The 11280-nt window shown below is 51.0% G+C and overlaps 1 protein-coding gene across 3 annotated transcripts; it reads left to right on the forward strand.

Moving 5' to 3' along the window:
• Positions 1 to 883: 883 nt before the first annotated feature.
• CUNH7orf25 (chromosome unknown C7orf25 homolog) lies at positions 884 to 5056 on the forward strand. Of its 3 annotated transcripts, none has more exons than XM_042834211.1 (2): positions 884 to 955; positions 3480 to 5056. In XM_042834211.1, exon 2 carries the CDS (start codon positions 3496 to 3498, stop codon positions 4759 to 4761), a length of 1266 nt encoding a protein of 421 aa, XP_042690145.1. In that variant the 5' UTR covers positions 884 to 955; positions 3480 to 3495; the 3' UTR covers positions 4762 to 5056. The 3 variants fall into 3 exon arrangements, with proteins under 3 accessions (XP_042690145.1, XP_042690146.1, XP_042690147.1); XM_042834212.1 differs by lacking the exon at positions 884 to 955 and adding an exon at positions 1037 to 1090; XM_042834213.1 differs by lacking the exon at positions 884 to 955 and adding an exon at positions 1591 to 1676.
• The last annotated feature ends 6224 nt before the right edge of the window (positions 5057 to 11280 follow it).

The following is an 11280-nucleotide window of genomic DNA, read 5'->3' on the forward strand; positions in this document are numbered from 1 at the left end:
CACGGTACCACTGTATGCCATCACCAGTTTAGTGAGGCTGTTAGATTAAGCAGAAGTGGTGGAAGTTACAGGTGTGGTAAGCCCTTACAGCATGATTTCAGCTTACTATTGTTCGCTATGTGAACCTGTGTTCTTTACAGACAGTGGTGAGGTGGTGGAGCAGCTGCCCAGTGAGGCTGTGGATGCCCCAGCCATCCGTGGAGGTGTTCAAGGCCAGGTTGGATGGGGCCCTGGGGAGCCTGGGCTGGTATTAAATGGGGAGGTTGGAGGCCCTGCTTGTGGCAAGGGGTTGCAGATTTGTGATCCTTAAGGTCCCTTCCACCCCTGTCCATTCTGTGAACCCACAATGAATTTCAGCAGCAGCAGCTGGGGAGAAGGCGAGTATCCTTCATGCTGATCATGCTGCAGCACAGAAAGAGGCGGGAGGCCACTGCGAGATTTACTGAGTAGTTGGGCTGCTGCTGAGGCAGGCAGCATCTTGGCACAAATAAAGGCACCAAGTGCTTGAGCACAGAGGGCCATTGCTCCTATTGGACACCAAATGCTAGTGATGCTGAAGCTTCACTACTACATACGTGATTGCTTATTGGATTGTTGATTAGAGCTCAGAGCTGACTATGCTCTGGCCTTCCGTAAGGAGAGCAGAAGGCTGATGCATGCACACAGCTGCACTGCAGAGGCTGAGATCTTCGTATGCTATAACGTAGTAAGCCTGGATCTTTTAAAAAAAAAAAAAAAAAAAAAAAAAAAAAAAAAAAAGCCTTTTTTAAAAGATAAAATACATGCTTTTGGAGGACCCCCCTCCCTGCCTGCCAGAGCACAGCAGCAGGCCGTGCCACGGCAGGCGGGCGCCGCTGCTGTCCCCGCCCGGCGGCCCGGGGGAGGCGCGTTGGGCCGAGTCGGCCGCGGCACCGCCCGGGGGAAACCGCTGCCGGCGGGGCCAGAGCCCGGGGCGGTGAGTGGGGATGGGGTTGGGAGTGTCTTCACGTCGGCCGTGGGCGCGGGGGAGCAAGGGCGGCGTCCCGAGGGCATCCGGGCCGTGATCGCTGAGGGCGAGGCGGGGGCACGGCCGGGGCTGCCCGGCGTCCGGGTAAACACGGAGGGGCCGGGAGCGGGCGCTCAGCGCGCCTTGCCCGCGCTCAAAATGGCGCCGCGCTCACGTGATGGCGGCGGAGGGGAGAGGAGCTGGGCTCGGGGCTGCGTGCGAGTGGCCTGGAGGGGCGTGCGGGGCGGGGCGGCCTGGGGGCCGCGGTAGCGGCTGGGCTGAGGGGGGGGGTCTGTCCTCGTTTACGGAAGGGCTGCCTCTGCGGGCGTTTTGTGGTTAGCGCTGGGGTCCCCCTGTTGTGTCCCTGAAAAGCTGGGCTGGGTTGGTGGGCTTGTTTTCCTGTGTGAGCTTGAACTGGGCTTCATCCTGAAGTCTTACTGCTCTTGTAAAAGTTGGAGCTGCTGTGGGGAGCGGACCCGAGGTAGTAACTGCAAGGTTTTACGTGTGAGAATAATCCTTGGCTTCCTGTGGAAGTATATAATGAAGTGCCGAACGTCCGCCGCGGTGGGACGTGATGTGGCACCGCCTGACCAGCGCCGCGCCGGCCCTCGCAGGTGGTTCATGGAAGCTGAGCTCGGAGAAGGCTCTGCACGTGGGGCAGACCTCCACTCAGCGTCGTGGCTGTCTAAAGGTCTTAAAAGTTTTCCTCCTCCTTAGTAATTGGGTGAGCAGCAGCTTGCAACCACCCTGCAGAACCACGCGTGGCTATGAAAGGGCAAGGAGGGGCTGGGGGCGGTGGGAGGTGGATGTACCTTCACAGAGGCACTGAAGCATTGCTGCGGAAGTGTGAGTTTCTTGTTCTGACTAAGGATCCTTGAAGGTGCAATTTTGGAATGCTAGGGGGTGAAATACTCTGTAGTGATACCTGAGAGCTACCTCAGGAAGGTGCCAAAGGAAAAGAAGTGCCTTGTGGCCCCCGCAAGCTCTGGCTGCACGGAATGGCTGTGGAGGGCAAGCGATGGTCAAGGCAAAAAATTGCAGAAGGCAGGAGCTATATTTGTGTGGCGCAGAGCCAAAAGTGAATCAGAGTTCTGCTGTCCTGGCGCTGACAGGAGGAGGATTCACTTTGGGCAGTGAAGGGATTAGTGCTTGAACCTGCCTGGTGGGGATTTTGAGAGGAAGGATAAAGTTTGTTGGCATCTTTTGACCCTGAAGTGAGTGAATAAGGCATGATGGAAGATTTTAGACAATGGTTGACAAGAAAGGAAAGGTTCTGGTAATGTTAATTTACTGAGCAAGTAGGATTCAAACTGTTTGAATTGTGCATAATGAAGTCAGGTTCCAGAGTAGTAATGACAGTCTTTTGTAGGACTGAGGCTGTATCGCTTTTCACGTTTTTGATTTTTTGACTGAAACTATATTTGTGTTGCCTTTTGATCCTAGTTTTCTTCCAAGTGCAGTTCAGATAAAAATCACAGGAACATCTGTTTATACTCGTAGTTGGGAGTGAAAATGGATAAATTTCACTCTCCATAGTGGCAGTTTACTGAGTGTCTTTAAAAATTCTGTTTTTGATGTGATACTTAATTGTACATTTTTCAAATCATTCAGTTAAGCAGTTCCTATTGTTATGTTCAGGGAGACATACTACGTAGTGTAGATGCAGAGGAATGTGTTTGATGCTGCACCATAAATCTGGTGAACCTGCTTTAACAGCGGGATTGGATTTGATGATCCCAGAGGTCCCTTCCAACCCCTATGATTCTGTGATTTTTGTGGTGAAGCTAGAGAACATAGAGATTTCCAGATCTTCCTGGCCCTGGAATTATAAATTATATTTGTCGCAGTGCTGTGACATGTTGAAATTTACCCACAGGGGTAAATTTACCCACAGGGGTATTAGTAGCTTATTTGGGGGATTATATTGTGTAATTTGGAGAGGACAGAGGTATGCTATTCAGAATTGTAAGATATAATGGGCGTTTTCTACACTGTATTAAATAACTGCTGGGAAGCAGGCAGTCATTTATGTATATCTGTAAGTGTGGTAGATGACTAATATTGTAACGGTAGTGTGGTCTGAGGGAGGGGAAACATTTGCATATGGAGTTAAGGGGATTTCTAATTTTGCTCTGAATGGCAACATCTGGACTTTGGGAGCAACTTTGGGAGCTGAGATCTCTTTAAATGACTGGCTCTGCGAGGGACTCAGATGTGAGTGAAAAGATGCACAACCTTGCAAGGTGTCTGTGGAGACTTGAGGGCTGCTGTTCTTCCTTGCTGAGAACTGAAATCTTAGGCTTTAGGCTGTCATCAAAGGTGAAGGCTTTGGTGGGGCTCGTGTGGAGGTTTCTTATGCTTGTGCTTTACTGTACAGGTAGCTGTTCCACCAAATCTACTACAGAGTTCCAGTGTGTACTGTTGCAGTGACCTTTTGACTGCCCTTATTCTTAGCTGTGTCCTAACAGTCTTCTCCTTTTCTTTCATCTAATAGGAATAATGTTTCCAACATGTCTGTGCAGTCACTGCTTTGTGAAAGAATTGCCGTTGCCGAAGAACTGATCAAGAGAGCAGAAGCCCTTTCCAAGTTCCAGAAAAGGAGAATAGAAGGTGGGGCAAAACTATGTGGCAAACTGAAGGCTGAGTTAAACTTCCTACACAAAGTGGAGTCAGGGAAGGTGGTCATTAAAGAATCCCATCTGCAGAGTACAAACCTCACCCACCTCCAAGCCATTATCCAGTCAGCAGAGAACCTGGAGGATGTTGTCAGTGTCCTCCAAGTCTTTTCTTATGAGGACAGGTTTGGAAACAGACAGACGCTGGTGGTAGATGTTGTAGCAAATGGAGGTCACACGTGGGTGAAGGCCATTGGTCGGAAGGCTGAAGCCCTGCATAATATCTGGCTGGGAAGGGGCCAGTATGGTGACAAAAGTATCATTGAGCAGGCTGAAGACTTCCTGCAGGCAAGCTGTCAACAGCCAGTGGAGTACAGCAATCCCCACATAATATTTGCCTTCTACAACAGCGTGTCCAGTCCTATGGCAGAGAGACTTAAGGAGATGGGGATATCTGTGCGAGGAGATGTCGTTGCAGTGAACTCTCTAGTAGAACCATCTGTGGAAAACCAGCACCTAAGTGCCAGTGAATCAGATGAAGAAGACCTAGAACTGCAGGTCACCAGGGTAGATCGGGAGAATTTAGTGACCAGCATTGCTTTTCCTACACAGATCAAAGTAAATGTGTGCAATAGAGTGAACTTAGATATCACTACATTAATAACCTACGTCTCTGCTCTGAGTTACGGTGGCTGCTACTTCATCTTCAGAGAAAAAGTGCTAACAGAGCAAGCGGCTCAAGAAAGGAGGGACAGAGTCCTGCCTCAGCTGGAGGAGTTCATGGAGGGGAAGGAGCTCTTTGCATGTGAATCTGCTGTCAGAGATTTTCAGTCAATCTTGGAAACGCTGGGAGGGCCTGGGGAGAAAGAGAGAGCTGCATTGCTTGTTAAAAGAATTAATGTGGTCGCAGATCAGCCATCTGATCGTGCCTTACGACTAGTGGCGAGTTCAAAAATCAACAGCCGTTCCCTAACAATTTTTGGGACAGGAGACACTTTAAAAGCCATCACCATGACTGCAAATAGTGGTTTTGTGAGGGCAGCTGCTAACCAAGGCGTCAAGTTCAGTGTTTTTGTTCATCAGCCAAGAGCACTGACAGAAAGCAAAGAATCTGTTGCCACACCTTTACCAAAGAGCTGCCTGCGTGATAATGGATTGTAATTTGTTAAAGGAATTAATCTCTGAATATTGCTGATCTTTCAGTGGAAACATCTGGAGAAAAAAGAGAGTCATAGCAATACTATAATATATAATACATTTTCTGATTGTTTAACAGTGAGAATGCTAACTGGAGCAATGGAAGGGTTCCCCAGGAGACTTACATGGTCTTTATTTGGTCTTTGTTTTTTGTTCAACTGCTAATTTATTCACTAAAGTAATAAGATTTCCTTGAAAATCATTAACTGTTACAGTATATTAACTGTATGCATCCCTATTAAAACATTCAGTTACAGCACACAGATCCCTGTCTTTTTTTGTACCGGGGAGTGCAGATCTGGATGCAGTACTCCAGGTGAGGCCTGACCAGGACAAAGTTAGATGGGGGAGGATCACCTCCCTTGACCTGGTGGCCACAGTCCTTTTAATGCACCCCAGGATCCTGTTGGTCTTCAGGCCAACAGAGCCCTCTACCCTGTGAATAAAGGTGGAGAGGCCATCTGGAGCATACGGAAGAACCGTGTCTCTTAAGCGCTATATTTGGTAATAGAAGTCCTGAAAGAAGGTACAAGAAAATGAACAATAAATTGGTTTTTGCTTGCAGCTCAGAGCTTTTACAGCTAAGGTCCAAATGACAGTTTGCTGTTCATAATGGATTAATCTGTTTTATGGCCTTAAGCTGAGTACATGACATCAGTATTCTCTTGGGCACCCCATAAAGAGGTTTCTCCAAACAACAGATTTATGTGCCGATGAAGAGGGAGGGCAGTGACTTGTGTTATTGCCAGGTAGGCGACCCAAATGTGGTGAAAAGAAGTAACCTTTATACAGTCTGGATTAGAAGCAGTGGCACTGTCTGCAGTAGTTCGTAGAATTGTTGTCTCAGGTCCCTTCCTGCCCCTAAGTTTCTGTGATGCGATTGTGGAGATAATTTCATTTCAGTGTTCTTTCAAGTAACAGATGCAGGTTGGTGTTTGGGGTCCGCTACCAGTAAATGGCCAAAAGGTGGCCATTAATCCCATTCATCCAGCCCAGTGTGAACTGCAGACAGGAGCAACTCTCTCCTGGTTTCTGATTGTGAAAGTTACGATTCTGTGGTACTGCAGGCTGCAATGAGGTCACCCCGCAGCCTTCTCTTCTCCAGGCTGAACAAGCCCAGCTCCCTCAGCCTGTCCTCGCAGGGGAGGTGCTCCAGAACCCTCTTCATCTGTGTGGCTCTCCTCTGGACCCTCTCCAGCAGCTCCCTGTCTTTCTTGTACTGGACGCAGTACTCCAGCTGGGGCCTCACAAGGCACAGTAGAGAGGGACGATCACCTCCCTGTCCCTGCTGCCACCCCTCTTCTGATGGAGCCCAGGATACCAAGTGCTTAACATGTGGCTCATGTTAAGTTTTTCCTCCACCAGACCCCCAGGTCTTTCTGTGCAGGGCTGCTCTCAAGGACTGTTCCTCTCCATCTGTAAATATGCCTAGTGCAAAAGCTGGCACTTTGCTGTGTTGAACCTCATTAGATTTTCCCGGGCTTACCTCTCAAGTCTGTTGAGGTCCCTCTGAATGGCATCCCTTCCTTCCGCAAGTTCGTACTTTCTGATACTTGGCTTCTTTTTGAGCCGGTCCTCTGGTTCACAAGCAGCACCAAGTCGTGGCGGTGCCTCCGTCTGGGTTCCTTTCTACAGCACTGCACACTGCACGGCAGGCTGCTTGCTCGTGTTTTCCTGTGTGCCGTGTTTCACGAGCTGGCCTTAGCAGGGGTCTGGACGGGGGGATTTCCTCAGGTCCCTTCCTGCCCCTACGTTTCTGTGATTCTGTGACTGTGGAGATTCTTTCCTTTTGTTGTTTTTTTTCAGTAGGAGATGCAGGTCGGTGTTTGCAGTCTGATATCAGTAAATGACCAAAATGACCATTCACCTACCTCAGTGTAAACTGCAAACAGGAGCACTCTCTCCTGGTTTCTGACTGTGAAAGTTACGATTGTGTCCTCCCCCAGCATCAGGAGAGGGAGAAAGCGACGTGGGGAGGGACAGCAAGCCAACTTCATCCTCAATAACACGGAGACATTTGCTTTTTTTGCAAATGTTTATTGTCTTGAAGAACAGACTGAGGTTGTTGTTGGTCTCCCAACCGCGGTGGGTGCCGGCCTAGCGCCGCCTCTTGGGGGACGGGGGCAAATCCGGGGGGCAGCTGCTGGCCCTCCTCCTCGGGGGGGCGTCGGGGCCCCCCAGGCGAGCGGTCCGTGCCCCGGGCGGAGGGGCCCGCTGCCGCCGCCTGCCCCGGCTGCTCCTGCGGGGACACGGGGGCGGTGGGTGGGGGCTCGGGCCCCCCGTGAGGGACGCCGGGGAGCCGCTCGGCGCCGGGGCCCGCAGGGCTGGCGGAGCGGCCCGGGCCGGGGGCGGGAGGCTCCTGCCGGGAGGTGGTGGGGCCGGGGGTGGCCGCGGGGCCGTCCTGCCCTCCGGTTTCACGGGCAGCCGGGCTGTCCTGCCGCCGGCGGAGCTCTGGGCCGTACAGGGCCGTCACGGTGTTGATGAGCGGCACCACGAACTCCTCCGTGCGGTCTTGCAGGTATGACTCCAGCGTCAGGATCAGGGCGTCCTCGTCGAGCCCGTACACGCACAGGAGGTGCATGACATCAGTCCGCGCCGCAACCACCCGCCACCACTCATCTCCGGTGATGTCCTCGAGCTCCCGCTGGAGCCACCGGAGCAGCGGGTCGAGGTCCCCCGGATCTCCTCGGAAGAAGTCCGCCCAGGTCTCGGCTGGGAAGCCGCGCTCGGGAGCCTCGAGCTGCGGCTCTGCAGAGCCCTGCTCCTCCTCCTGCTCGTCCTCGGAGCTCTCTGCGGGCTGCGGGACGGGGCACTCGAGGAAATCCTCCTCGGACTGCACCGCGTACCGGGTGGCCTCGATGTTCTGCGCGCACACGGCACAGGTGCGATGCTGCTTCGCCCAGCGCAGCGCACAGCCCAAGCAGAGCTGGTGCCGGCAGGGCGTCACGTAGGCCGCCTCGGCCCGGTTCTGCCCACAGACGGGGCAGGTCCAGTCCGAGGGCAGCTCCATGGTCCCGGGCGTGCGGTGGGCCGGGGAGAGCCGAGCTGGGAAAGCCGCTCCCCTCGGCGGCGCCGCGGCGGGCCGGAGCCGTCAGCAGCTGCGAAGAGAAGAGGCCGCGGTCACTCGCCGTCCCCGGTCCCTCGCACGAACCCCCGGCCCCGCTCCCCGCCGCCCGCCCCGGTCACCTCTCCGGCCCCGCACCGCTCACCTCCGCTGCCGCGTGCGCACCCCGCGGGGCCCCGGCCGCCCGAGCCGGGCAGGGCCGGGGGAACGCTGGCGATGCCGCGGGCCGAGCGCCGGGAACTGCCGCCGGCAGCGCCGCAGCACGGCCCAAAGAAAGTCTCTCGTTCGCGCCTCCGAGTCTCGCTGCCGCGCTCAACCGGAGTCCGGGCACGAGTGATGCTGGGCTCTGCCGCGCCCCAGGCTCTGCAGGGAGGCTCCGTGAGCTCACAGCCATCTCCGCTGCTGTCACAGCCCCTTGGCCGGTGACCTCACAGCGCAGGGCCGCGTGTATTCGGGCGCCGGGCTGGGCCTGCATCGTTATTACCCCTCGTCGTTCACTGACCGCCCGTTGCGCTGGTGATAGATAGGGGACAATACAAACCGCACGTATGCTGTCTCCACGTGAATCTCGCCTTTGCAAGTTGTTTAGAATCATAGAATCGTTGAATGGCTTTGGCTTGGAAGGGGCCTCAAGGATCATCAAGCTCCTACCCCCTGCCACAGGCAGGGCCACCAACCTCCACATTTGATACCAGCCCAGGCTGCCCAGCTCCCTGTCCAGCTTGGCCTTGGACACCTCCAAGGACGGGGCATCCACAGCCTCTCTGGGCAGCTGTTCCAGCACCTCACCTCTCTCTCTGTAAAGATCTTACCCCTGACATCCAACCTCAATCGTCCCTCCCTCAACTTAAAACCATTTCCCCTTGTCTTGCTGTTATCTACCCTTTCACAGAGTTGACTGCCCTCCTATTTGTTGGCTCCCTTTAGGTACTGAAGGCTGCAATGAGGTCACCCCGCAGCCTTCTCTTCTCCAGGCTGAACAAGCCCAGCTCCCTCAGCCTGTCCTCGCAGGGGAGGTGCTCCAGAACCCTCTTCATCTGTGTGGCTCTCCTCTGGACCCTCTCCAGCAGCTCCCTGTCTTTCTTGTACTGGACGCAGTACTCCAGCTGGGGCCTCACAAGGCACAGTAGAGAGGGACGATCACCTCCCTGTCCCTGCTGCCACCCCTCTTCTGATGGAACCCAGGATACCATTGGCTATCCTAGCTGCAAGAGCACACCCTCTTTTGTTCACATGGGCCCACCTTTGAAGTTTGTGAAGGTCCCTCTGGATGTCTTCACTTTCTTTTAGTGTGTCCGCTGCCATTTTGATGTCTTCCTTCCTACTGTTGCAGAGCTAGCTGGCTTGTTTTGTACCAGTGCTGTGTGGCTGCTTAAAAGCCCCTGTACCTGAAACCACCATGTGGTGATTTCCTTTGCTGCCGTTGATTTTTCCACACTTACTCAGTATGGCATATTTTATTGAATCAATTTTCTTACTAATTTCTGCTTATCACTTCAGAAATATTTTAAGAATCTAGAAATTATCTGTGTACCACTAAATGTCTTGAGGCATTTTGCTTTATTGCTATTTTGTGCCTCCATGCTGTATGCTGTCATGAAGAACTCACCACGAGCCTTGTATTTTTTAAGCCATTTCTGCCTTCAGAGGTGTTTATTGGCTGGATAGAACTTTGACGTGCTATGCTGGCAGACAGTAAGAATTGTTTTGCAGGGTGAATCCTGAGACTGAATGCTGGCTTGAGAATAAAACATGTTTTGATTTAATGTTTAGTGTGTTGGGTTTTTTGTTGTTGTGTTTTTTGGTTTGTTCCCTCCCCTCCCCCCCCAAATTGCTTTCTTTTTTGGTGCATCTGAAGAGCTCCTATTTAATTTTACAAACAGAGCGTTAGGGCTTGGACTCTCTCTGTTTATAACTTTACATATGAATAATTAGAAGACTCAAATTATGCTTGAAATTTGGTTGAAAAAAATGGAAAATCTAGGACCGCTTATCTTTTCTTCCAATATCCATTATCTTATCTTCCAATATCAGGATATCACTTGCTAGAATGCTTTTGATTCTTAATTTGGTTTGCCGTGAAAACTTCTGGTGAACGTCGTCCTTCTGATATTTTTTCCCCTTCTCTTCAATTTACATTATTTGTGTGTGGCTCCAAAGTCTCCGAGGAGAGTCTCTGTTTTCTTCAGCACCTCGCCTGCTCTGTTGGCTAGAACAGTGACAATACCAAGCAAGGAAGGTTGCCCTTGATGCCAGCCAGTAAGAAGTGTGTGGGTATTATATGAGGAATAAGCAGGTAAGGGACTATATGTATATGAGCAATGAGTAGGTAATATGTTCCTGTTTCTAATGAGTGTTGTCACTTGCAGTTTAATCAGAAGTAAACTTATTCTCTGGCACATCTATGTGCATTCAAAATTTACAGATCAGTGACTTGCTAGTGGCATTGCTTGCAACCATGAAATCCCTCAGATAAGTTCTGCATGTTGCAGACACCACTGTGTCCTAATATTTTACACCCTTGTGTTTTCTATATTCTAAGACAGGATAATGGGCTGAAGCATGTCTTGTTTTTGAACTGAGGGAGACAGATGATGTCTTCAGCTAACTGCTTTAAGTCTGCTGAAGCCTCATGGAGCTGGTCTGAAAAAACTTTCACATTCCTTTTCCTAATTAGGCATGTTCACAACAGTAACATAGCAAGAAAGAGCAAGGATTAGTCTTCTGAAATGAGCTAGGAGACCTAGGAAACAGTGCCCTATAACTTTTTTTGTTAGTATTTTCATTCTTAAGTGGATCTAGGAAAGGATTTCCAGTAATGATGAGGCATATATTTGCACTGACATTCTTTATTTCACATTATTATGCAAGCAAAGGAGCACAGGTTACCTGTGATCTAGTTTAACTGTTTAAGGAAGCAAGAATCAGACAGCATTTCTAGGCTATTTTCTTACAAGTTGTAGTTTCACAGTGAGCTGCAGTGAATTCTGCCCTTCCATCCAGCTTGTTGCAGGCACTGTTTGTATGCTCTGATACCATCTGATAGTGCTGATGTCAGCTATGCAGCTAAGAGCGGCCGTTGCTTTTCCATCAGGATGTAAGGCTGCTGTTTATTCTAGAGTAAAAAAAAAAGACAGTGAGTGGCAGAACAGCTCAGAACTGTGACTGTGGGGCTTTGCAAATTGTTTGTTATGAACGCCATGGGAATTAAGATTGTTTCTACGCCAACTACTGCATTTAATAAAGAACAAACCAAAGCTTTCTCAGGAATTCATTGTTGAGAAGGCCCTTCCGTCCATTTAAAAGGTCCTCACTTTCAGTGCTTTACATGCTCAATTTTGTTCTTTTTTAACAAATAAAAAACCATAATGGGAGTGAAGCTCTCTTCCTTTATTCGTTCACGAAGCTGACTGCATGAT

Source organism: Centrocercus urophasianus, unplaced genomic scaffold (genome assembly GCF_019232065.1).
Source record: "Centrocercus urophasianus isolate 14NV4802_14NV808 unplaced genomic scaffold, USGS_Curo_1.0 seq_44, whole genome shotgun sequence".
Lineage (NCBI taxonomy): Eukaryota > Metazoa > Chordata > Aves > Galliformes > Phasianidae > Centrocercus > Centrocercus urophasianus.